The sequence below is a fragment of the Alosa sapidissima genome, chromosome 4 (assembly GCF_018492685.1).
Source record: "Alosa sapidissima isolate fAloSap1 chromosome 4, fAloSap1.pri, whole genome shotgun sequence".
NCBI lineage: Eukaryota > Metazoa > Chordata > Actinopteri > Clupeiformes > Clupeidae > Alosa > Alosa sapidissima.
In genome coordinates, this window is record NC_055960.1 from 10,360,690 (window position 1) to 10,388,603 (window position 27,914).

The 27,914-nt window shown below is 44.5% G+C and overlaps 1 protein-coding gene across 1 annotated transcript; it reads right to left on the minus strand.

The window, feature by feature from the left end:
- Positions 1-779: 779 nt before the first annotated feature.
- Positions 780-27,914, minus strand: mmp24 (matrix metallopeptidase 24). The gene is given in 10 exon segments (XM_042088160.1): positions 780-2,749; positions 5,113-5,379; positions 6,380-6,518; positions 8,325-8,521; positions 9,331-9,492; positions 13,186-13,490; positions 15,827-15,921; positions 15,923-15,944; positions 16,551-16,699; positions 27,536-27,914. Coding segments are annotated over 10 exon segments (1,800 nt in total). The 5' UTR covers positions 27,662-27,914; the 3' UTR covers positions 780-2,411.

The following is a 27,914-nucleotide window of genomic DNA, read 5'->3' on the forward strand; positions in this document are numbered from 1 at the left end:
TACAGTAGATGTCTTCATAGTCACATCCATATGACAAGTTCAACGTTTTATAGCAGCACCACATATTTTGATGACACTACTTTTTTCACTATTCAAACATCCTATCACAAACTTTCTATATGTTAGAAATGGAGATGACCAAGGTCAGCATTTCAGTGGTCATGGCTGAGTCTGGAAGGGATAATGTTTACTTGGGCCACGCAAAGCAATACAGGTGATTGTGATTGTGAGTCACTCATATATTAGCACTGAGCACATTACAGTACCACAGAAACACCACACAAACCAATGAAAGCTTGATAGGCTTGATAGACAAGGGCAAAGAAGAAACACAGAAATGGTCAAAATGAAAACTCCTTTGTCAATGCCCCGGTCAAAGCTCAGTATTGTAAGTATCTCAAAATGTGTTGCGTATCTGAATAACACCTCACCCAAATGTGTGGACAGTTGTGTGCTCGCCTCGTCCCATCACAAGAAATCATTAGTGGGAAGGTGATAAAAGCCTTCTGCGCCTCTGTTATGATCCTTGGATTTCTTTACTTATAGCAATAAACATGAAAACTTAAATGATGGGGGTGAGAAAAGCATATTCAAAGTGAACCTAAAACATTTTAAAGGCAAATACATGGAGTACGGCAGAGAAAACTGTTTTTCTCTCAGCGGGGATTTCCAGAACCCAGCCCCAATGGGAGGTTCTGTCTGCCATGTTTGATCTCAGTTTCTTGGGGTTTGCAAGCTGCGAATGAGACAATGCATGGTGCAACACCTCCTCATCTACTATTTGGCATCCATCCTCCTATTTTGCATGAGGAAGAGGACTAGACATGATGTCTTACTGCCACTGTTATGTTTTCAGCACTGCAGGTTAATTAAAGTATATGACATCTAACGCTACCTCAGTTCTCAAAACCATTCTCACACCAAGGCCAAATACTGACGTAGCAATCTTAACATCATAGCACTAATGAGAAGCCTGTCCTTGCAAAGCTAGCTGGGGGTGAATTTGAATTGGGGATGAATTGTGTTTTTGTTTCCTGTTTTTTTTATTTTCAGTTTTTTTTTATTTCCTGATTCACACAGAAAAGTCAATGTGGCTTGCTTATGTCTGAAAAAGGTAGTATTATATGAGGAAAAACAGGAAATCAAAGGGAAAAAAAGGTCTTATTGTCTCCTCCTGAGCACTTATGTCAGTGAGTGTGACGCAGCGCATGCTGTAATTATTTACTGTTACACTGTACCTGAAGCCTGGAAATACCTTAACAGGAAAGGGATGTGGTTTGCCTGAATGTTACAGAGCCATTCCAAAGCTATAACACTGTAACAATAAGTAATTACAATAGACGTTTGATTTACATTAGTTACATAGGAAATCAGAGCACTGACATGTATTCCTAGAAAAAAAGAGGCAATGCAAATCCATAAAATAAAAACAAAATATATAAATTGGTAGACTTTCAGTGATTGAAAACTTCCAAGTGAACTCAAGGCAGAGGAGTCTTCTACCCGCTCCACGGAACAAGTGGAGTGTGTGTGTGGGGTCAGAGTTCATCAGCAGCCTGACCACTGTCCACTAGCCAGCGTTTAGACTGCGCCAGTGCTGTGCAGTACAAGTTGAGTGAACATAGAGTAAACCATAACAACGTCTTTCTCAGCCTGAACTCAAGGTCATTCCGTAAACTTAAAAAGTCTTAAAACTGTTCCACAACAATCTTCCTTTTCTCACTCTCAATTTCTATGGCATTTCTACCTACATTTTAGTTTATTTTGTTTTGTGTTTTCTTTTTTCTTTTTTTTTTTAAATTTGATTCGCTCTTCTTGTTTCACAACTGATATTACTTTTGAAATTCATGTACAAGTCCATGTTGGATTAAGACAGGAACTGCTGGTATCTGACTGCGAGGCATGCTCCGTCTCTGTCCCTCTGGAGGACAGTCTGTGGGCAGTCTGGCGGAGGGACAGTATGCGGGTCGCCATATGGCCTCCAGTGACCGGGCCAGATAGAAGAGGACAGGTGGAGAACAGGTGCATTAGACCAACCAGTGGGAAGACAGCTCCATCGCGCGCTCCAGACAGAGCCTCCCACAGTTTCGGTGTGGTTTTGTTGTGTTTGTTTTTGTTCGTTTTCTTTTCTCGGCTCATGGTAACGGTACACACACAATTCTGTGGCAATCGTTTTTTAAGGTTTCTTCACGGAGGGGGTTTTGGGAGGAGTAGGGAGGGAGGGTTGTACGAAACCCCAAAGGGATTTGCTCCTTCCTTTACCCCTCGTCTCACAATAGATTGTGCAAAGACAGGCACTGATCACATGATGCACCCAAAGCGTTTGTTTGTCTTTTTTGTTATTTCTTTTTTTTGTAGCCCTCTCAAAAACTGTTCTATCCGTTAGCCTTCAGCTAGCGCCACCTAGCCTGTCATACCCACTCCTGCACGGGGTGTTTGTAGTAGGTGACGTTCTGCTGCACCCCTTTGTTCTTGAACTGAAAGATGGTGTAGACCAAAACCAGGATGCACAGGGAGAGGATGCAAGGGATCACCACGGCGATGGCGTTGACGGTGCTCGGAACGTCGTTGATGGCCACCATGATGTCCACGTCGTCGTGGGGCAGCTGCCGATCCTTGTTCTTCTCCATGTCGGACTGGTCACAGCCCATCCAGTCTTTTAAGATGGACTTGGGGTAGCCGGGCTCCACGAAAAGCTTGGAGTTATCAAACTTCCAGTAATCCTTGCCTTTGTAGAAGTAGGTGTACACTAATGGAGACAAAAACGAGGACCAAAGTTAGACACACTGGACAATACAATTGTTCCTAAAACTTGTAAGTTGAATGTTTGAAAGTGGACCCAAAAACCTATGCGGTGTAGAGCCAACCCCAACCACAATGTAGCCTTTCTTAAGAGGAGCTCTCTAATTTGAAAAACAAAGCAATGTATCTTTCAGCACCACCCTAATATCTTAGAATATTGAAATATTTCTAAAGCAAATGTGTATTTCTAGCTTGCTAACATACTTTCATTAGAATCTATATTTCCAGACACTCTGAGATGAACATGTGAATAATCATTAACAAGTGACATTTACTGTTCTTGGAAACACTCAGGTGTTACAGCTCAGTCTGCACTGTTATTTCCTTCAAAGCATGGCCTGAAGCATCTGGGCTTAATAAGAGTCTTTTACTCTTGCAAACTGACATGATCGATCCATAACACACGCATATGTCATGTTATATAAATGTCAAGGTGTTATTGCAATAAAAAATATAGGAACTATTTTCCTTTGAGTTGTGTTTTATGAAGGACAAAATGTATTAGGGGGAAAAAAAACACTTTCCCCAACACACAAACACATGCAAACAGAATAATACACAGACACTTACACACACATACATGCACGCATACACGCCCACGCACACACACACGCACACGCACACACACACACACACACACACACACACACAAACACACACACGCACACATACACACCCACGCAGACACACACACATACTGAGAGAGAGATAGACAGAGAAAGAGACAGAGAGAACTACAAGGATCACTAAAGGCACTTGATTGATGAATTGCTCTGGGAATTTATATCTCCTCCTTGCGCACCACCACACGTCGGGACTCCCTGTAGAAATGGCTGAGCGACTGAAAAATCATGAGCTACAGGCAAAACAAGTGAACCAAATGGGCCGTATGACCCTCGCCGACTTCCACTTCTCATGTTCGCGTGTAGCCCCGGTCCCTCTGTGAAATGTAGTGCAGGAGGTTGTGACATGACTCGCACAAGCGATGATAGCTCCTTCCGGAACAGGGCTCGGGGGACGCTGGGGAGCGTCTCCGTGCAGTTTTGCTGGAGCTGCACAAACGGGAGGCTTCTTGCAGCCCTACAGAATTAACCCTTCGCGACCCCTGCTGCCACCAGCACTTGCAGACAAATCCTTTGATGCTGAGCCCAATAAATGGGGGCTGCTTATGCAACAACAGAGGCGCTCTCAGCAACAACCACCTGACCAAGACTGAGAAGTCCCCCATCAACACTAGGCTATACTGTACTGCTTTATGCAAAAACACCCAGCAACGATAGACACCATGTAAAATAATCATAACGAGAATACACCAGTGATTTTCACTGGAATAGACCAGAGCAAATAAAGTGTTACTTTAGACCATTTGGGAAGATCCTATAATGAAATCCAACACCAGCCGAAACAATGGCATATGGTACTCGTGTGCCTGTTGACATTATTTCAGAGAGGCAACTGAATAATATCAAAATGCAGGTGTAAGCATTAGACAGTAGTGAATAAAAGATACATTAGCTGGCCACATTACTCTCGTAAGTCATGAATTTCTACAGCTACAGCCGTTTCATTTGATCAAACTTTAAAAGCATTTCTGCAATCATTTTTGCAAAACCAGGTTTCCACAGGTTTTGAATACTGAGTGCATGCCAAGTGCCTACCAACTGGGATTAAAATAGCTTGCTCCAGAATGATGCAATTTACACCAGGAACACTGTTGATGGGCATCTATTTTAGTCTGAATGGGCAGGATGTCATATCCTGTAGCTCACATATTGGTGGCACACATTTGTGTCTTTTCTGAGAAGGGAGGAATGGTGCTTGTTCCAACTGCCGCTGACATTTACCAGACACTGATGGCCGGCAGTCGCTGTCGATATGTAATTAAAGGTTACTGCATGAAGGTCATGGTCATTAAAATCATGCTGAACAACCTACCTATCTACCTGTTAACGTGCCCTGCAGTAATGATCGTGGCAAGCCCATGACACATGAATCATTGTGTTACAGCAGAAACCATTGGTGTGTCTCCACCAGGAATCAGCTTCCCAGAATCTATTCTCTGTCCTCACACTCACTCACTCGAGAGGCAATAAAGTGGCCTTCAGTGACAACACTGGGGTGAGGTGTATGTGTGAAGAGGTGTGTGTGTGGAGAGAGTGGGGGTAAGCCTCGGGGATATTGGTAACTGTTGACAGACTTAAGAGGGCCGGTTTTCATAATACAGTGAAGCTGAGTGATTGTTGAAGAAGAAGAAGAAGAAGAAGAAGAAGGAGAAAATACACCGAGTAAGGTCACTAAGGTCATACTCACTTCCCTCCCTGCTGACAAAAGCTCCTTGTGGCGCCTCGGGGACGCCTTTCCACACGGAGATGGAGCGGGGGTAGCCGGCGTCCACGGTGCGCTTCTCCTCGTTGTAGCGCCAGTACTGGTTGCCCTTGAAGAAGTACGTCTTGGCCACGGACTCCCAGCGCACGGCGGTGTCGATGCCGTCCTGCGGGAGGCTGGTGCCCAGCTCCACCAGGCTGTGCGGGTAGCCGGGTTCAGCGCTCACCTCTTTGAACACCCAGTACTTGTCACCTAAACAGACAAAACAAAATGGAAATGAGAGAGATGGGTTACCTTGGGGAATATTTAGGGGACATTCTAAGGGGTTTCTGATGGTGTTGTGACACAGGAGTGTACCCAGTACTTGTCACCACAATAGACAAAACAAAACGAAAATGAGAGATGCAAGTTGTCTTGAAAACATTTTTCTGACGTTGTTCTAACAGGGCATGAGGGCAGCTGTGGGGCGGTTTTATCGGCCCTCATCAGTGGCTCATTAAACATTAATTAGTTCACTTTAAGCCAAAGGCTGACTTGTCACGTTGATATGCCCTGTCACTGCTCCCGTCTTCACTATATTACTGTAACCTTATCGTATGCAATGTTTTGATTAAATCAGTCAGAAACATAACACTTCTGAGACAAACAAACAAACAACCACTGTCATTAAACATGTGAAAAAAAAAACACAAACACAGACACAAAAATATCGCTTCTGAGATGTAAACAAATAACTGGCATCAGATAGCCTGAAGGAGAAAACAAAAGCAATCATAAAATTGAGTTCAAATATCTCCCTATTAATACAAAGTGTACTCTCAAAGGTAACTGTGGAGAATCATCTGGGAGTTTTTTTTCTCTCGCTAGTGCATCTGGGAGCGTAGGGAGACAGAGGCTATAAATACCTGGCCTTAAGAACTCCCTGAGACAGCAGGGCTAAATTACTCTCCAGCTGTGTGTGTGTGTGTGTGTGTGTGTATGTGTGGGTACGTGTGTGAGTGTGTATGCACGTGTATGAGTTTGTACATGAGTATGTGTGCATGCATGTACATGCATGTGTTTGTGAGTGTGAGTGTGCAATGTGTGTGTAGCAGAACCAGTGTGTGTGTGTGTGTGTGTGTGTGTGTGTGTTTGATGAGTGTGAGGCTTGTGTGGAGCATTCAAATGAATGGCATCAGTGGTGCACTGATTAAGTAAGAGAGGCACAGTGAAAATAATGGGCTTTAATAAGAACAAGAAGTGCCAGGCATACCTTTGAAGAACACAAATTTCCCATCCGACCTCTCATAGGCCGCGTCGATGCCGCGCGGAAGGCCCTTCCAGAACTGGTCGATCTGCATCGGGTAGCCTTCCTGCACCTTGTTGTTCCGCAGTCGCCAGAACCATCGGTCCTGATAAGCAGAGCGAGCAGAGAGGAGCATCAATCACAGCTCATTATCATATGGCTGCCGAGAAACTAGGACACGTCCGAACAACTCCCCAACGGCAGCAAGCAACCCACACGTGAAAGAGAGGCAAGAAAACACACACACACACACACACACACACACACACACACACACACACACACACACACACAGAACACACTCGCTCCAGATCCAATTCCTTCTAACCACAAGCAGCGCACTGCCACACAACGACGCAGTCTTATGACTATTTCAAACGATTCGCTGTTGCTGTTTTTCTTTTGTCACAGGTTGCATGGGGTGAACAAATCCTAGTTTAATATTCCCCTTAATAGTCTTGTTTCTCTCTGTTATGTATCTAATATTTTCAGTCACTACAAGGGCAATTAAGTACATGCCGCCAAGCATAACCTCCACAGGAATCATTCATAGTCACACTAGTTCATGATTGTCCAGCAAAATCACTGACTTATTTATACTTATTTACTTATAGATACTTTTTTTTAATTTTGAGCAAAATGTAGGCATCCAGTGGCCTATATGATTCATAAAAAACAACCGAAACATTCATAAAACTAGGATGAAGATACAATTGTGAAAGATGATCGTCTATCCACCAGATTTCAGCTTCCAGATTTTGTTGAGTGCCAATGTAAGGACAGGCATACTGAGGTCTATCTATGGCTTTCTTTACACTGAAATGAAGGGACTTTGATTTGATTCGATCTGATAAAGCTTGGCCTTTACTGATAATAATACTCTCTGAACAGCTGCAACATATGACCTTAAAAGACATTTAAAACAAGATCAAAGACATCCAGTTGAATTTGTCTATATGTTCCCCATCATCATCACATGATGCCTTTAAGAGCCCAATGGTACACTCAAAACATTTCACATGAATTCAGCTAGACCAGCAAAACTCTTGCAAAAACATACCTTCAGCTGGTTTACCAAGCTTATGATGGTTTTTCAGATTGTTTTGCTTGTCATGCCACCTCAAGCTGGTCATTTTAGCTGGTGTTGCTGGTCTTACATTGCTGGTTTAACTGGTCATGCCAGCTTATGTTGGTCATTCTAGCAAACCGGCATGACTATCTTACACCAACAATGTCAAGCTTGGCAGGCTGGTCCCCAGCATGACCATCTTACACCAGCTGTATCCCATATGACAGGCTGGTCACAGCAGCATAACCAGCTTCCTCGGATGGTCACGCCAGACCATCTAGTGGCCCAATCAGCTACACCAGCAAAGACCAGCAAGAGCTTGAAGAAAACCAGCAAAGACCAGCTAAAACCAGCTTAAACCAGCTACCAGCTAAGCTGGTTTCTAGCGTTCTTTTTTTCAGCAGGGATATAACTGTAACAAAACACATCTGAATACCCTCTATTGGAATAGTCAAAAAAGCTAATGAGATCGTCTAAACTACACACACTATACATTCACAATGGAATCCTCTAAACTACACACACTATACATTCACAATGTACACACACACATTAAACAATAATCAGGACCAGACACTTACAGACCATCGGTTTTAATCATCTCATGCATCTCATCTTTACGTGCACATCCAATTCCCAGCCAACAAGTGCAATCTGGTGAGTCCCACTCTGTAGCTGCATAAAACCGCAGCGTTCATGGCACACACACACACACACACACACACACACACACACACACACACAGACACACAGACACAGACACAGACACAGACACAGACACACACACACACACACACACACACCTACACATTTATGGCTCAACAGTGCACATGGCTGGCTCACCTTGAAGACAAACATCTCCCTCCGGAAGAAGGCCACCGTGTTGAAATTGCCGTCGCAGATGTTGGGCTTGCCATTGGACGGCCGGTCGAGGGAGGGCGGTCGCGCGGGCCGTGAGCTGCGGTTGTGCTTCTTGTCACTGCGTCCGGCGGGGAGAGTGGGCAGAGGCCGTGTAGGCTCCATCATCGCAGTGGGCACGCCTGGACGAGAGAGAGAGAGAGAGAGAGAGAGAGAGATAGAGAGAGAGAGTGAGAGAGAGAGAGAGACAGAGAGAGAGAGAGAGAGAGAGAGAGAGAGAGAGAGAGAAGAGAATATAGGGAGAGAGAGAGAGAGAGAACGAGAGAGAGAGAGAGAGAGAGAGAGAAGAGAAGATAGGGAGAGAGAGAGAGAGAACGAGAGAGAGATAGGGAGAGAGGGATAAAAAAGAGAGAGAGAGAGCGAGAGATAGAGAGAGAGAGAGCGAGAGAGAGAGAGAGAGAGAGAGAGAGAGAGAGACAGAGTCACCCTCATTAGCTTCCCAGCTTGCCCCCAAGCAGCAGGTGAGGGCAGGGAAATGGCAAATCTTGACGGGGCAAATGGCCTGCTCGCCCTGCTGGCCTTTTGTTTCTGACGGAGCTCTGAACCCGGGAATGACCGAGCTAGAAGGCCATTAAAATGTCATTGTTTAAAGACTGTTGTGTAAATGAACCTGGCTTAACCGGGCTCCTATATCAGAGAGAGTTTCGGGGAGCTATGAGGGACGCGCGCACACACACACCCACACACCCACACACACACACACACACACACACACATACATACATACACACTCTCTCTCTCACACACACACACACACACACACACACACACACACACACACACACACACACACACACACACACACACACACACACACACACACACACAGAGACACACACACCCTTTCCTGTGTTGGCTCTCTAGAATGAGCTCTTGCTTACTGATGCTTACAAGTAGGGACATACCCCACTGAGCAGGGAACACGACGTACCGTAAATCTTCTGGATGCCTTGAAGGTCGTCGAGTGGCAGCTTGAAGTTGTGCGTCTCCATGTACTGGTAGAAGGGTGCCATGATAGCACTGGGGTCGTTGGAATGTTCCAGACCCAGCGCGTGGCCCAGCTCGTGCACCGCCACTAGGAAGAGGTCGTTCCCTGAAAGAGACACATCATCACCAAACTATTTAATTACCATGAACATGACCCACCAGTCTCCTAAGGCTAAATTTGTTATTACTGTCTGCTTTTATTTATGTAAAGCACACTGAATGACCTCTGTGTATGAAATGCACTATATAAATAAACTTGACTTGACTAGGTGAATAGTTGAAGTGAAAGTTGCTTGATATTTAGCAAACGCTTTTATCCAAAGCGACACGCTGATTGTCAGTTGGTGACGTTATCGCTGCTCCACCAAGCCCTCTAGTACACAGTTCATAGCAAGCACAACTCTCCCAGATTGTTGCTGGGACGCGGGAACAGATCTGGCCAGGATCCGGTGCTGATCTGGGCCTGAAACGCGTGGGCCAGATTTCCTGTTCAACTGCTAGCTTGGCTTGCTACACACCTACACATTTGTCGGACTCCACCAGACATCCCAGGCTCGCTCGGGCCACCCCTGCTATGAGTCAGGCCGCGTGTGGAGCCAGTTTGCGGAGAGGAGAGGAGGTGCGATAGATGCCATTTTCTACCCTCCTCAGACGTGTCAGCCCCATCACCCCCCCCCCCCCTCCTCTCTCGCTACAGGCCTTTTCCAGATGTCTAATCGCAGTGGATCCTGTGGGTCACACCTCGCCGTCGGATGTCATCACCCATATGTCCAACACCACAGGTGAGCTCATGCTTCGGCTTCCCATCGCCTCCCACAACACATGAGTCAGATCCCGCGGTGCTCCATCTCCACTACCAATCCACCCCCCCCCCCCCCCCCCCCCGGTCTCATGTCTCATCTACATTTCCCCCCTCTTTTTCCATCTCTATCTATGCCTATTTCATTCAGCTACCCGCTATTTCAATTCCTCTACACAACTCCTATTGTTATTTTTTGTTTGTTTGTCTTTTTGTTTTTGTCTAATACTTCTGTACATTTTGTTCTGCCGACTTACTGATTTGTTTTTGTTGCTGTTTTCCCTTCCTTGCGATTATAAATAGAATATGTCACAGAGAGAGAGAGAGAGGGGGAGAGAGAGAGAGAGAGAGCTGCTCCTTGTCTCCTGTGAGGAGATTATCTGATCTGCAGCATAGCTGTCTGTCTCCCTCTGTGAACATATGGTGCGCTGAGGGGTCATAAAGGGAATCGGAGAAATCCATTCAGCTTTTCGCTTTCATTTCATGCTCCAAGGTCCTCTGCCCGAGGTACAATGTAAGGACAAATTTGCAAAGCCATGTATAACCACTTGCTTGTATGGATGCATATGAGTGAGAGAGAAAGGGAGAGAGAGAGAGAAATGAGAAAGAGAGAGAAATATATATAGAGAGAAATGAGAGAATGAAAAACAAATGAACAGTATTTGAATGAGTGTATGTTCTGGCCTCTGGTACATAATTAAAAGCAAGGTTCTCAATCCTGGTGAAGTATTGTTGAAATTGCTCAACATCCCATCAAATACAGACCTCACTTCAGTGCTCCCGAAACAGTGTTGCTGATTGGTTAGAATAATGTATTGCTCAGTCTGAGACATTCTATTCTGTTCCTGTACAAAGTCGGGACTGTGTATGAGTGCACACATGGAACAGACAGCTAGAGGACCACAGGGAACGGAAAAAAACAAAACAAACCAAACAAAACAAAGTGTACTTGTTTGGAATTGTGGACTGTGCCTTTAATGGTGTGAGACTTCATAGCTTGCACTCCCATTAACAACAGAAAATTGTCCTGGCTAATGAAGTGTGCGCTTCAGGCTTTCTTGAAGCGTGGCGCTCACACCTGGCTGTTGGATGAGAATCCCACCCCTCATTGCTTCCCATCCCCGCTGCCACTTCCTGCTATACATGCACTGTCCGTCACCGCACATTCTTGTGATCTGGAAATCTCTTTCTTCCTGCCTGCTGTCCACTCTTGTTCCCAGTGGAACGGCTGTGACACTGCAGTGGGTAGGGATTCCCCCTGGATGCTGTGTGTGTGTGTGTATGTTTGTATGTGTGTGTGTGTGTGTGTGTGTCTCAGTTACGCCCTCTCTATCTCACCACGCGTCTCTTTTCTTTCTTGCTGTGCGTCTCTCTGTCTGACTCGGTTACGTCTCCTCCTGACTCTTCCCTCAGTGCTCCTCTTTCATCTCCATCACCTCATGGTGATGGAGGAGGAGAGGAGAGGAGAGGAGAGAGGAGAAGAGAGTAGAGGGATAGAGTGAGGAGAGGGATGGGGAGAGGAGTGGAAAGGAGAAGAGAGGGATGGAGTGAGGAGAGGGATGGGGAGAGGAGAGGAGAGGAGAGGGATGGAGTGAGGAGAGGAGAGGAGAGAGGGATGGAGAGAGGAGAGGAGAGGGATGGAGTGAGGAGAGGAGAGGAGAGGGATGGAGTGAGGAGAGGAGAGGAGAGAGGGATGGAGAGAGGAGAGGAGAGGGATGGAGTGAGGAGAGGAGAGGGATGGAGTGAGGAGAGGAATGGGGAGAGGAGAGGAGGAGAGAGGGATGGAGAGAGGAGGGAGGAGATGCGAGGGCTCACTCTCATTCATCTCACAAGCTGAGCAGGTGAGTGAGGTGCATATAGATGGGGATGCCACCACAGCAGTTACTCAATTAACTGCCACACAGCAGATGTGTAAGATTGCTTGTGTGTGTGTGTGTGTGTGTGTGTGTGTGTGTGTGCGTACACAACACTGCATGCTTAGTGGGTTTTGTGTTATCTCACGGCACCAGTGAAAACATTACCCTAACAATAACAACCTTGATTGGCAGTAACACATTCTACAGTGTTGACAATTAACTAGCCAGCACTGTTGCTATCTGCATAGGATCGTCATATACCGAACCTAAGTACCTAAACATCTCGCTGTTATATTGGTATCTAGTATGCTGGAGCAAATCTGTCATAGTCATCTAAACAGGTTCTCTCTCTCTCTCTCAAGCTGGGAAGCTAATGAGGGTGACTCTGTCTCTCTCTCTCTCTCTCTCATGTTCTCATTCTTTCATTCTCTCTGTTCTTTCCTTCCCTTTGCCTAGCTGCAATTTTCTATTCTTCAGCTGATCAAGTGCTCATTACTATTCAATTAAACATTGATCTGAGAGTCATTCATCAGCGGCTATCAGTGAGTGAGGGAGTATTTCTTCATCCCCTAATTCATTGCTTTGTGCTGGGCCTCCACTGGCCCCAGGGCCTGCCAAGAAACTTTCTGTCTCCACTCCAGAAAGCTTCGACTCACACAAGTGGGCCTCTCCGGTCGATACTCATATTTGAATGTAATTATCGAACCCAGTAACACTGTGCACCCCACAGCGTTTATCAACCTTTGGCAGGGAAAACCATACAGTTAGCAATTTGGTGGTGTTTTTTTCTGTCAATATTGAATTAAGCATTATGTTTGAGTCATCACAAATAATATTAAAATCACTACCACATTACATTTTGAAATTGGTTTCCATGCAGATGCTTGTAAGCAATCTGTGCCTACAGTCGGAAGAATAAATAAAATTTACTTGAATGTATTGTATACTTGCATGAATGGGAATCGGATGATTTGATTGATGACTACAGTATACTGTAAATGTCATGTTGTTCACATAACCATTGCATCACTATGCATAATGGTTACAACTATTGCATAAGTCTTTATTATTGGTATCAGTCAAACGATCCGGCGTTTTGATTCAGCCATGCATCAACTGTAATAGCTTTTGGAGAGCAACTCACCGTCATGATTTGCGTTCCCTAACGTCCACGGCTCGTCCGAGTCAAAGTGTGTGTCTCCACCGATGCCCGGGCCGGGGAAGTAGGCGTGGGCCAGAAAGCCTCCTTCACCATCGAACGGCGAGCTGTCGCCGTGGAACCCCGATGCGAAGAAGATCATGATGTCCGCCTCCTTGCCCAGGGCCTTCATCTCCTTGGAGTCGACCTCCTGAAAGGTCAGCGGGGTCACCGCCTGCCACACGTCGAAGGCCTGGCGTATCGCTCGCTTCGTGTCCACCTCGCCCACTTTAGGTGTGTAGTTGTGTATGCTGGTAGCGAAAGAAAAGTAAAAGCGAGGTTGACATTAAATACGGTGACAACTGTCAAACTATCAACATTATTCTAATCACCACAAACTATATACATTTATGTTTATACATTGATAACAATTTGAAAGTTGAAATCAAATTAACATACAGTAACAAAAAAAAATAACATAATAAAAAAATGTGAAAATTAATAATCTGACATATACATAGTGGTATGCAGTGTACTCCTGAGCTCTCCACAGCATGTCATCTAATGCACTTTAAGAAGTTAAAAATAGCTGTCGATGCCTGTATTTCGTCCTCTGAGGACTGTGGCAGGATGAGAATCAGGGGCAGGGTGAGAATCAGTTGAAAGCCCATCAGCCCTGAAATTCCATCATCTGAATGCTTTTGTTCCATCTGCTGCTCTTGATCATTACCAATGACCATCAAAGATAGCTTATGCCAAATCTCGCTGGATTAATCTTGATTGATTCGATCCACCGATTTCGTCCAATACAACACATTGCAAATGAACCCGAGCTCCTTAACTTGGGCACAGAAAACATGATCTGTGGCTCGCCGAACAAGCGCAGCCTCTCATCTGAGTACACACTGCTTAAACGTTTACATAATAGTCTTATAATCTGCATAAATGTTGAGAAATATGGGGCAAATAGCAAGCCAGGCAAATTACCTAAGGCTGTGGTGGATAGGCGCTTCTTAACACATAACCGATGAAATTGACATGAAAAAAAAATCCATGACAAATTGCTGAAAAAAACACACTGTCTTAAACAATTACCATCAGACAAAAGATAAAGCTCTTTTGTGGCACTTGCAAATGCAAAGAGCAATTTTTCAAGTGATTTTCTTAATCTCACATTGCGGCATTACACAGTAACAAAAATGGCAAAATACAAAACAGCCAAAGCAGCCTTGGTAATCTTGGAAGGCGCCTGATGATAATAATAATAATATGACCTAGTGTAGTAGTCAGCGGACTCCAAGGGAGAGTAAGAGCGCCAGGTTTCCTCAATACCTCCTCTGCCTGATGCTCCCTGACAATCCACACAGATCAAATCAGACTCACTAGCCCAGACAGACTAAATATAGAGCATAGAACACAGGGAGAAAAGGAAAAGGCATTTAAAGGTACAGAGCTCCTCCTATCTCCTTCCAAACGGAAAGGGGGGGAAAAGATGGAAAAATAAAAGCACTCTCCCTCTTTTCTCCTGTCTACAGAAGAGTGGCTGGATTATTTTCCTGCCTTGGGGAGGCATTTCAGCAAGCGTTACTGCATTGCATAAGTGAGGAGTGTACCGAAAACATATTCACAGGCCACGGAATCTAATATGCAGGAAATAAATAAATAAGGAGCAACACTCACAGAGAGCTTGCTTCAGGCGAATACAGTAGAACCAGTGGCTAAAAACCCCTCCTGCCTGAGCTGTGTCAAACACCATGTTCATATTCATGGCTTCTGAGGCACTCTATAAAAATTCCAGGATTGACATAAATATTTGACATTTTTTAAGGGGGTGGGTGGGGTACCCTCACGTCTTCATTACCAGATTTGAAAAACGTTTCATGCTGCTTACATAACAATATCTTTAGCACTTTGAGGGATGAGGTTCTGAGCATAAAAATAAAACAAGAAATGTATCACTGTCAGACCACATTACAGGAACGTGTGGTTTTATTAGGTCTTAGATGTCAAACAACTTCCCATAAAAACCATCCATCTATCCCTACATCCATCCGTCCATCAATCTAACCCTCCTTCCATTAATCCATTCCTCCATCCATCTATTGATCTACAATGTGGTTCATAGCTTGTCATTTATTGTTAATGCCAGTTGATAGAATGCGCTGTAGTACTGCTTTAGTGCTAACAGCGCTAACTGCAGCGAATGCTACTCACTGACATCCTAAATACAACTCCTCCTCCTGCCAGTATTAAACCCACTTTCCGCACTCTACTTAATATAGGCACTAGCGTTTGTACAGTACACAACAGCCCAGCACCAAGTGTGTGGGCAATTCTCTTTCAACGCCAAGCCCCATGCGATCTTGCCACTGCAATCAAGCTTTTGTTCTCGAACAAAATGTACCCTGACGTCCAGATAAGAGAGTGCATTGAATGAATCACTTTAACAAAATGAGAAATAAAATCTAATCGAGCCAAAGCCCTGTGATTTTGTCTCTTTTTGTTTAATGACTTAAGGAAATATCTATGCCTAAATACAGTACATACATACTGCATTTCTGGCAGCGCACCAACCCCATGAAAATACTGTTCTTGCAGTATACTGAAGGGGAGAAGGGGAGGGAACCATACCATATCTATACGATACCTGTAAGAGATCTGTTTGTCCCTCCATTTCTGACCAGTGAGGGCAAATCGCTTATTCCGCCTCCGACGACTGATGCTCGGGTGGTCTGGGACCCCCGCACCGAGGTTTCCTCATCCACCTTTGGATGACACAAACGCAAAGGTTAGTGAGACAGAGACAGAGAGAGAGAGAGAGAGAGAGAGAGAGAGAGGGAGAGATAGAGAGAAAGTGAAGGAGAGAGAGAGAGATGGGACAGCAAGAGGCCATGCAGTGATCTAATGGAGAAAATCTACTAGATCAACATCAATCACAACACACCAATAATATGAGGTTATAGATGAGATAAATGAGATGAGGAAGGCCATTCAGAAGTCTTCCCTCTACACTACAAAGCAGACATAAAGTCTATACTGTACAGCATTAAACTTTAGCTCGACATATACTGTGCAACTATGTACAATAACTGCTCTGTTGAACTGGGAGGCTATTCATGATTAATGTATGTGTTAGCAGTAGACATTAACTATAGGCATTTCTGAAGCTCTTAGAGGTGATGTCCTCACAGATCTTAACCAAACACTTGCTCTTGTATATAAATGGAGAATTATTTTGGTCCAGATTGTCGATACAAGGCTCATTTTTATCTCTGCAGCTCTTGGACTGATGTGTGTGTGTGTGTGTGTGTTTGTGTGTGTGTGTGTGTGTGTGTGTGTTTGTATTGGCTGCGAGCGATGCGATGACTCACTCAATGGTGGTCTGATCCAGCACGCCCGTCACCGGGATGCCGTAGAACCGCTGCATGGCAGCGACAGCAGACTGCATGGCCTTCTCCGAGCGGATGTCCGACGTTCGGATGTTGTGGGGGAGCAGGTAGCCATAGTTCTTCAGCCACGTCTGCAGGAGGCAAAAAGATGGACAGGAAGAGAGAGAGAGAGAGAGAGGGAGAGAAAGAGAGAGAGAAAGAGAGAGAGAGGTGGGGGAGGGGAAGAGAGGGGAGGAGAGGGAGAGGAGAGGTTGTCAGTGACCCATCAAATAGCTCATATCCACACTCTCGGCTCTCGGCTTTCCTGTCCCCATTGGACGGCGTGAGTAGCCAGGGCCGGCGCAGAGAGAGCATGGTCTGTTTTATAGCGCTGCACACATGAGGAGGCCCCCTGTAATTGAGTTCATGACAGAAGGTCCATTTTGATCATAAATATTTTAATGGAAGGTGGATTCACAAGCTCCCTCTGTTCTCAGTGGGGCCCTACACTATCATTACTTCTGAAGCCTCCGGAGAAGATGCTTCACAATCATACAGCCCCCCACTACCACCCCCACCCCCCCTCCGCCCACCACTGGCTCTCAGACAGACTCACCGCAACAATTCATATCCCACAACTGGCATGTCATGGTTGACAAATATTTGAAATAGCAGAAAGCAGGTATAATAATACAAAGTAAATGTGTGTTTTATACCTTAGTGCAAATTGCAGACTTTTATGATTTGGAGTGTTGATGAATCACAGGCATGATAAAATAGAATTCAAACACACTCTCACACACATACGTACACCAACAAAAACAAAGAAAAAAACATGGCTGGAGGCAGAGGTACACAGTGAGAGGCTTGCCACATCACAACACATCAATGCATCACACCTCTGATCCTATTAGCAAGACAGCTAAACCCGGCCTCACATCTGCGAACGATACAGCTGATCTAAACCACCGAGTTAATCTTCCTGAACGAATCCGCCACCTCTCTCCTGCTCTCTCTCTCTCCGGTAATGGTGGCGCCTGGCTCCCAAAATCGCATAGATGTGTACCGAGAGCCGGCAGCTGCCGTTTCCTCTGGGGAAATCACTCAAATTAAATAATTCACCAGAGCTATTACACAACAATTACTACAGAACCATTAAAGCAACAACAACAACACAATAGAGCAAATTCATAAACATGGAGCCACACACAAACAGGAAACAATGGATTCCTCATCCCTGTACCAAGGCACAGAGAAGAAGAGAAGGAGATAGGGAAAGAGAGGGAGCAAGAGACAGGAGTGGAAGGAAAAAAAACAGAGTGCCAGCAATTTGGTGAGGCATCTGTGTACTTATCTTCTCCCAGGAGTCACTGGGTAAAAATATCCACGCCGCTTCGCAAATGCTGCCTGCCTCGCTTTGAAAATGGCCAATCTTCCCTCACGCCTGAATGGGATCCTGTGGCCATTTTCGACCAAATATATTATCTGCATTTTAATGTCAGGGATAAAATAAACTAATTTTAGGTGCACAGGAGATATAGCGAGCCCACCAGCTGGAGTGTATCTGTGGATGGGGACTGACAGACCTCCTCCCCGAACAGCAGGTACTGAGCAGTTGGTTAAGCTTGAGGAGCAGGTGCTGCCACATTATCGGCAGAATGTACCAGGCGCAAGATTTGGAATTTAAAATACCACCGCCGGTCCCTTTTGGGTGGGCCTCGTTGCAAATCACCTGAGAGACGTCTTCTCAAAGTCACAGCCAGAGTTATTACAAGGTGTTTAAGCAGACTTCAAAAGATGTCAAGACTTCCTCTAAGCACAATCAGAACTAAAATAGGAAAGCCATGCCACAACACACCATATGCATTGCCCTGATTCCACTTCAACAAATGAACTGCAGTCAAATCTCAAAACACCATTTTGATGGCCGTGGCATTGTTGGGGGTGACTACAGATGTCTAACAGTGGTGAAAACTATGTTGTCCAGTCTACCTCTATCAGAGAAGGCAAGACCGTAAGCACTGACATACCAACCAGCCTGGTTGCTCATAATATATTGTTGGTTAATTACACTAACAGTAGGTGGTTCTCCTTTTTGTGCAACTGTGCTAATTGGGAATATTGTATTGTCACTGATATGTATTGATGATATCATGATAAGAATGTGACATATCATGATATAACTTATATAACATACACCTGCATCATGGGTAGCTTTCATGTACAACAACAAGCATGGTGGAGAGTGGAGGTAAGGATTAGAATTAAGTTATACTTTTTACGCTTGCACGCTCAAGAGTGCAAGCTTGTTTCTTGTGGCCAAGAAGATGGTGGTGAACGACACTACTCACTACTTTCATTTTGTCATTTCTATCGTTATCACAAAAAATATCATGAAATATTGTGATACAGATTTAAGTCTGTAGCCCATCACCAATCCCAATGCCAATACTCCACCTGACCCCACACGGCCCCTGAGATCCAGAATGATCTCCCCAGAACATCCTCCAGTGGAACTATGACTTCTCCCCCAACTACTCCTACTACCCCAAACTATGACTCCACCCTGAGTCATCAACCTCATGAGTCCACATTATCGGACATGATAATGTAACTAATACTGGGAGAGTGATCAACCCCTTGCAATTTGTTGGCAGCAGTGAGGGGGCTTTTCAGAGCTATGACTCAGTCGATATTGGGCAATGATTACTACTGCTGAGACATCATATATCAGTGTTTCCCCTAGAATTTTTTCCAGCAGCGGTGCTATTACTTGGCGGCGGGGGGGGGGGGGGGGGGGGGGGGGGGGGTTGCGCTTTTTTTTTTTATTTATTTATTTATTTTTTTTATATCATACCTTCGTGTTTCTTTTGTGGACATTTTCAGCTTTCTTTTACATTATTGGTTAAAAATGATAGAAGAAAAATTGAATGGCACAACCCAGAAAAAGATTATTTACAATTTATTTCAATTTGTCTTAATGGCAAAGGCCACACCCAATCTGCGAGCACTTAATTTTTCTGGGCTTTGAATTGAATTGAATTGTGGGGGGGCCATTAATGCTGACACACATGCACGTAGCCAGATGCTCTCCTTGTAGTCTAATTCTCAGTCCCAAAACAACAAACCCACGTGTAAAAAAGTAAATACTCACTTTTCTTCTACATCACTCCCACAGTTACCATACAACTCACTCACAATTAACTCGAAAAAGACCTAGGCTACTTGATTGAAGTGCGACCGTTCGTCTCACCGTCAAGAGAACGCTGAATTTATGAGAACATGTCTTTCTGATAAGAGAATGTAGGCTCCTATATGTCTAATGCCGTAAACGTAGAAAAGGTCTGTTTGTGATAGCCTATTATAGCTAAGTGGACAGAATTTAGGCTATACGTATATGCCAACATATGCTCATATTTCCTTTAACTATCAGACAGTTTAAACAGGCCTAGACTGTGTTCGCCTAGCTTTCCCATGCAAACATTACATATAGCCCTACGCTAACGTTACAAGTCTAGGCTACAATTAACGTTAAGACCATACACCTTGTAGCACATTGGTTTACTCTATTGCATTACTTACGTTTTAATAATTTGTCGTTGAATGTTGATGGAGGCTCATCTTTGGGAAATCAGCTCTCTGGATAAAATTGTCAGCCGGAGCAAGAGTTCTCAGAGTTGACGACACGGGGGTAAATCGAATCAAGCAGAAAGAACCGCATCACAACAGTAGGCTAAATCGCAACAAACTTTCCCCCCCCCCATGTTAAATTCATTTCGGTAATCATGAATTGGTTTCTTTTATTTGATGTAGGCTAGGAGAGGAGGATGCATGTTTCACATTAGTGTCAATGTGTCAAAGCAGGCTTTGGATCAGAGGAATTGCTCAAGCTTAACATATGGCATAGGCTACAAGCGAATTCACGGCATACAAACAGCTTCGTGATGAAATATAACTAATATCATTTTTTATTGTCACCAGGCCTATAAGTAGGCTATTTATTGTGTAACCTACAAGTGAACGATGACACCATAGGCTACACTGGCGGAGCAAGACCCCATCAGTCGGATAGCTAAACAATGTAACCGTGTTCAGAACGTAGGCTAGCCATATGGGCTGCAGACTTGTCTTTGGGCTTGTAATCACCTGACACATCATGCCGCATATATGTCCTGAATAATGAGAGGCTAAGTGCGGATTTGATGCACTTAACTTACTCAAGACTTTCAGAAAACAATTTCGAGATGATGTTGGCCATTGTGCTTTTACAGTGTGTTAAGTGAATCTCGTGATATTATGTTGCAGCGGCGCTGAAAATTCAGCGGCGGCGCTGCGCCGCTGTTAAATACATTGTAGGGGAAACACTGTATATTAAGACAATTAGGCCTTCCAAAGAATAGGGTTTCTGCCAGTGCACTACTCTGTCCTGTGTTAACTTGCTGTTATATTAGTTCCTTTTTAAAAAGTAGCTGACTTATATGTTTGTGTTCTACACACAGTCATTAATAACAATTAGCTGATCCTTTCTTCACATAATAGATGAGCGCAAATGGTCTATGACTTGATGGATGACAGCTGAGGCATATGTCCTGACTCTTGACTACCCTGCAGTTGACGACAGACAACAATCAACATCCTTTTATACAACATTATTTATTGGTAAATACCCTAGATGTGTTCCTCATGGCCTCATTCCAGCGTTCTCTCACACTTTGTTCACAAACATGGTGTAACGTGAAGCCGTAACTGCGCTGGTGTGTACGCCCCTGTCTAATGGACATCTCCAGGGGATCGGTGCGGCCACGTGAGCCCGTTCCATAACCTTTCAAACGTTCAGTAATCAGTGAGGACCTGAGAGAGGGGGTGGGGTCGGGTGCGGGGGGGATCGATCAGCAGAGCACCATGACTTCATGTCTGGCATCTCCTATTCCTTAGTAGCAGTGGAGGGGACCACACTGTCCCCCTATACAGCGCTGATCAATAAGTGCCAGGATATGGATGATGTAAGGCCATCCCCTTGTTCGTGCCGGGCAATGACATCCATGTCTTGCCACCTAACGAGGCTGACCGAGGGGAGAGCCCATTCCAAGAGGCGAGGGATGAAGGCGGGAGAGGCTGAGGGAGTCTGGGACAGACACACTGGCGGACGGAGGGAAGGCTGAGCCATGGCTGAGACATGAAGAACAAAAAATGGAGCAGACGTCCAAAGAGACTGGACAAGAGCAAGGGAAGAGAGGCAGAGCAGCAGAATGGAAGAGCGAGGGAATAAAGCATACAGTAGAAGGCTGGTGGGGGAGGGGAAGTACAGTCTGTTCAGGCTGAGCGAGAGAGAAAGGGAGAGAGCGCAAGAGAGAAAGCGAGCGAGAGAGAGAGAGAGAGGGAGAAAGACAGTAGACGCGCGAACAAAAGAAGCGAGAGCATGGCTGCCTTGGAGAGCCCCCGAGCAGGACAAGACAACAGCATTACTAAACACTGATCACACCATTTATAGGTGAAGGCAGAGCAGCGACAACCACAACATGTACTCTTACTGCAGCTTAGTGTTGTCATTGCTATCATTACCCTTCATGGTGACTCTGTGCTGTACTCATCCCATTAGATCATACTGAATGTAAATAGTTCTCATACAACACACTCCCAATACTAATACTACGAAGAGACAAATATTATGTTAGATAATATTCATAGATAATATATTTATAATAGCAATATAATAATAATAATAATAATAATAATAATAATAATAATAATAATAATAATAATGTCATTATTGATGTTGTTATTTTTTTGTATAATAATAAAACCAGCTGAATTATATTACATGTAAACAAAAATGACAGCACACCAACCAATTGTGGGCTGTGAACATCATTCTCAGAGCAAATTGTGGGGGTGGGTCTGACTGTAGTCAGTCAAAACAATGTCTTCTGCTGTCTGTGGAGGAGGAAGCATTTTGTTTTGTTTATTTTTTCCCGTCTCTTGTCTTCCTCTCTGCTCCACACAGAACACCTCATACAGGCATACTGAGTGCTTTTAGTGTGAAGAACTGCACTACCTCTCCAGGTCTGAACATGGCTTGCTAATTTACAAGCCATGTCTGTTCACTATTCACTCTGTTCCCTTTTCAGGTTGTCTAGACCCATAACATCTTTTCAAGAATACCATCAAACGCAACCGCCCATCGCAGAGGTTTTTTTTTTTTTAAAGGGGGGGGGGGGGGGGGGGGGGGGGTGAGTGGAGGTGGTGGTTCATTAACATTATGCAACAAAATCCAGTGTCTCAGTGAATGTCAAAACAAGCAATTTCAGCAAAGAGCCATGGGCCAGTTCAGCTGCTGTCTCTGCCAAAGAAAGCGGGGATGTGGGGGTGTGGGGGGGGAGCTCGGCGTCCTCGTCTTCATCTGAGCACTGCCGTCTGACTCATGGGCTGTGATTTGATTCTGCTGATGCTAAGAGTAACACGATGCATCCACAAGCCCCATCCACCATCTCTCTCTCTTTCTCTCTCCCTCTCTCCCTCCGTTAATGTACAAAAATCGCGCGGTGCGGAACCCCTGAGACTCACCGGTGGGCTGGCGTTAACGCAGCACGGCTAAAAGAAGGCAAAAAAAAAAAACATATCTTACAGTGCGCTATATAGGCCAAGTGTTCAAATATTACACAACTCAATGCAGAAGCGCCACAGCATCAACTCCACTCCCCAGCGCCTTCTGTCTTCTCCACCACCAGCCTATGTGCATGTGTGTGTGTGTGTGTGTGTGTATGTGTGTGTGTGTGTGTGTGTGTACACCATCATTACTGTACATTACTCCTCGCAGCGCAGATCTTTCATCTGTAAGAAGAGCCATGACACCCTCTCGGTTCACATGATCTGACTGTAACATCATAATTGTGAACAACAGAAGACATGATGCGATAAATCTGTCCTTCACAAACAAGTCAGATGTTCGGTAATGTCGCAGCAACTGTAAAAACATCAGCATACGTCGGGAGCTCTAATATAGGTCTACGCTGGATTAATTCCATGTCCGGCGAGTCATTGTGTTGTGCTGTGTGCTGGGCTGGGCTGTGTCGTGGTGTTTTGCTTTGTTTTGATTTGGTCCACTGACAGCTTATAGGCTTAGAGCAGAGCATGGCATGGCCCTTTCTAAATCTGGACAAGGATGACCCTCATCAAAGATCCATTGTCAAAGGGCCAGTTTTACACAGAAACAGCAATTAATTCTTGTCTGAGAGAGTGGAATAAGGGCGCTGCTTTGTCGTCTAAACTGAGGCCTCGCTGAAAAACAGCACTGTGCTACTAGAGATCAGAGACTGTGCAACACAGTGTGCAAGAATATGTATGGAGGAAGAGTAAGCCATGCTTCAAAGGCAAGTAATGTTGTAATTGGCAATGTCGTAATTGCTTATGTTTTGCAAACCATGACCGCCGGCAAACACTGAATTCTAAAAATACAAATGATGCAAGTGAAAAAAATATATGTTAAGATTGCCATGGAAACTGACATTGTTCAAGTATACCTGGCATACAACAATAAACTGAAACTCATGGAGATGGAGACACAACAACATAGAGGACAAAAACAAGCACATTTCTCTCTCTGGCTTCAGTGCCAGAATGATGAAGAATGCTGCTGATCGGTCCCATTCAAATCCAGCAAACTGCTTAGGCTTAAACGGTCTCCATACTGAAACTAGCTGTCAGATTATGTCAACAAGAGGATGATTTTTTTGCCAGACTCATCACCTTCAATTCAATCTGACAATCCGCCCGCAATATTGAGCACCTCATAGACTTCCATAATGTTCTATGAGACATGCACTAGTCATCGTAACCCTCATGTTTTTTTTTGAAATTCATTTAATATGGAATGTAGACAGACCTGCTTCAGAGTTCCATATGGACTCTGGGGCACATGGCACGGTCAGATCGGCACTTGTTCTTCCCCTACTGTGGACAGGGGCCCCTATGACACAAATGTGCCAGTTTGGCAGACTGTTGGCCACAGAGCTGGCACGGCCACTTGGACAGCAATTATTTACGTAATACGACCCTGTCAAACCCGTTGGTGACACAACAGCCATTGAAATGGCCAAATAGGAAGGTCAAAATGCTGTGAGTGTCTTCCCTTGGCAAAAACAGTCAGATCAATTAAGGACTGGAAGAGATGCTCTGCTTCGACAGTCGAGTATGGACAACAGTATCAGTGAGCTATTCCTCGGAGCTCTGTCGGGGAGCAAAGGCAGCAGCTGAAGGCGGTCCACGGATGGCACTCTAAAGGCAAAGCAGCCGACTGGTCGTCACTTGTGCCTGTTTGTGCGATCAAGTAATCCGAAAATAGCCTCTAATTAATTGGTTTTCAATGGGTGCAAACAGTTATCTTTGTGAGTGAATAACTGTGACTGACAGCTCTCCCCTCCCCTGTACCAAGAGAGTGAGTCACAGAGGGGAGTGGGACACGCACGGCCCATCACTGAGGCAACGCACACAGAACAGACACAAAACAGGAAGCTTTTCTGTTTACAACAAAAAACGAGGCGATATCGAGGCAAAGGGAGGCACAAAAAAAAAATCAAGGCTGTGGTCAGGCAAAAGGCGGTACGAGACAAGAGACACAAAAAAAAATCGAGGCAATGTCTAAGGCAAAGAAAGACACAGAGCCAGGCAGAAAGAGAAAGAAAGATGGACCAATTATCTTTAAAGCAACCATCACTGTACCCATCATCATCACCGCCATCTCCATCATTGTCCTAATCATCATCATCAACCCAGCTCGTCAGCACTCTCCACATACTTGGGCTATAGGTGATGCTGGCGACAGACTGCTCATTCCGGTTGACTGGAGGCACTGACACATCTAAGACATGGCTGGTTCGTCCAGATGCCACGCTCCCATTACTAGTCGCATGGCTTCAAGCTGAGCATCATAAAATCACTGGGGACTTTGGTGTGGTCTGAAAGCAATACAAGCTCCCAATGAAGTGAGGGCCTCATCTTGTTTATCAGCACCAATGGCAGGCTACAGTGAGACAGTATTAATCATCAAAGAAACAAAGAAAACAAACAAAAGCAAATAAATAACAATAGCATAGTAATTTAGAGGTTTCACGATGAATGCATGCAAGTCTGTGCTCAACAGGGTCATCTGGGTTGAGATGTCTCATTCTTGGGAGATATTTGTGCAGGCAATAAGTGTATACTACTCATCGCTGAATTTGGACACATCCCTCAAGTTGACTCATGCAAGGTCCCTCAGAAGCAGTGCATTGTTGTTCTGAAATCACCTCTGGCCATTAGTTTTGCGTTCACGTCTAGCCATCTTATTGCTATCTGGGCTGGCCATTGAGAGTTTCCCTTAATGAGGTATGTAACGGGCTGCACAGGTAATCTCTACAAACACACCTCTGAAACGACAAGCCTACGTGGCCGGTGGAACAATTCTGACCAAACAAAGCCTTTTGTGTGCGACTGTATTTCTGCTGATACTCACTCTGGCTGCCAGACCAGGAGTCAGCTTCGCTGAGGCAAACAAAGACAGTGGGCAGCATCACTCCTGATTGTTACTTGGCAACACTTTGTCTTTTAGAAAACACACTTTAAACCTGTACATGACTGGTATCAACATTCTCTTTTGTTTCACAAAGAAGATAGGCTACAAATATCCATTCAAGTGGAAAGTGCAAGAAAGAAAAGAAAACACTGGATGTCCAAAGCCCTGTTACAGTGCATTGCACACGACCTGGTAGAGAACACATGTGACAGCCTGACAGTGTATGTCAATTCAACATAAATATTTGTTATGCTTAAAGAAAATAGCCACTCTGCCACAATGGGCGCTTTGAAACGATTTCTGTATGTGGCAGAGGACTAATTGAGCGTACTTTTGAAACGATTAAATTATGTGCAGAACAAACAAACCATATAGCCAGAGCCATTGCAATAAAAACAACTTATAACAGGGCAAATATGTTAGCATTGCCCCCTCAACTCTCATGTATTTCTCTGCCTCTCAATAAATTATGGAGGAGCCTATATTTGGAATCGCGTAAAAAAACGTGATTCTTTGTTCCTCACACAAGAAAGTAAGGCTTAGCACTGAACGTTGCCAATGAGAATCGGACAATAATTATAGTTGCACAGATATTTACCATGCTTTGGAAACAAAGACATTTAATAAAGATGACATTTCAGATATGCGAGTCCCATTTGGGCATTTCCAACGTGCATTTCGTCGTTACATATCAATTAGTGGGCAGTTAACAAAGACCAGCTGTTGTAAGATATTTCAAATCAAATTCGTATATACAGAACGAGATCTTGGCAAGGAACATTTAACGTGAATGAGGTTTAAAAAGCATACAGTAGCAATGTACAGTGTCGCAATGAAATTAGCTAAGATTGTTATCGCACAACAAATCATGTATTTTTTTTAATTTTTTTATTGTAGGGGTTTGCAAGCAATGACCATAGATCGAATGTAAAAACATTTCACGTCACGATCACTCACTGATTCTGGGTTAGTCAACAATACATTCATTCGTCAGAACAGTCTCAAATCAGATGTCATTGCTGTATGTTGTTATTCTGGACAATACATAGTCTTATACCTATGTTAGACTATAATTCAAGTGTGACTACAGTATAAAATATGGTGTTCAAAACAGCACGAGAAATCCAAGCCGTGCAGCTTGTTTATCAATTTTATTTATTTATATATCCATTTAAGTCATTATTTATTTATTTACCCCTATTTCATTCGGTATTGCATTGTCGCTGTTAAATGCATATTGATATAATCAATCCAGAGAATTCAACTGTATTTTATAGATAAGTCAATGTAAAAGCACGAAGTAGCCAATTTCAATTTTGTTATGCAGTGGGATGCTTCGCGGAGCGCAAGTCTCGCACACCTCGCAAACAGAAGCCTGGAGTCAGGAACACTGGCAAGATACACACATCGATTGCATGCATCGTTTTTTCGGACATACCTCTACGATGAAGGTCTTCTCTTCACCACATAACGAAACGACCCAGAATAAAAGATGAAAATAACAGGTTTTCCAACAAAAACCAGGGAGCCCCGCTTTCCTTCCCTTCGCTCCCGCCCCCGCCATGACTGTCCCCAAATTCCCCCCTCAGTCAGTCTGCTTTTGATTTCCAGTCTTGTGTCCTTCTGTGCGTATTTTTATTCCTAGGAAAAATGGTCCTCTTATCCCTCTTTTCTCTCTAGTTAATTTTCACCGCAGACCAACCGCTAAACTCTGGAGCCCATTGCGCAGACTCTGTTCTTAAAGCGGAATGTCGAAATGGGGCTCGGTAGCATCTCGCCGACGATGTAGCATTCGGAGGCTGCGTGTAGGTGCAGTG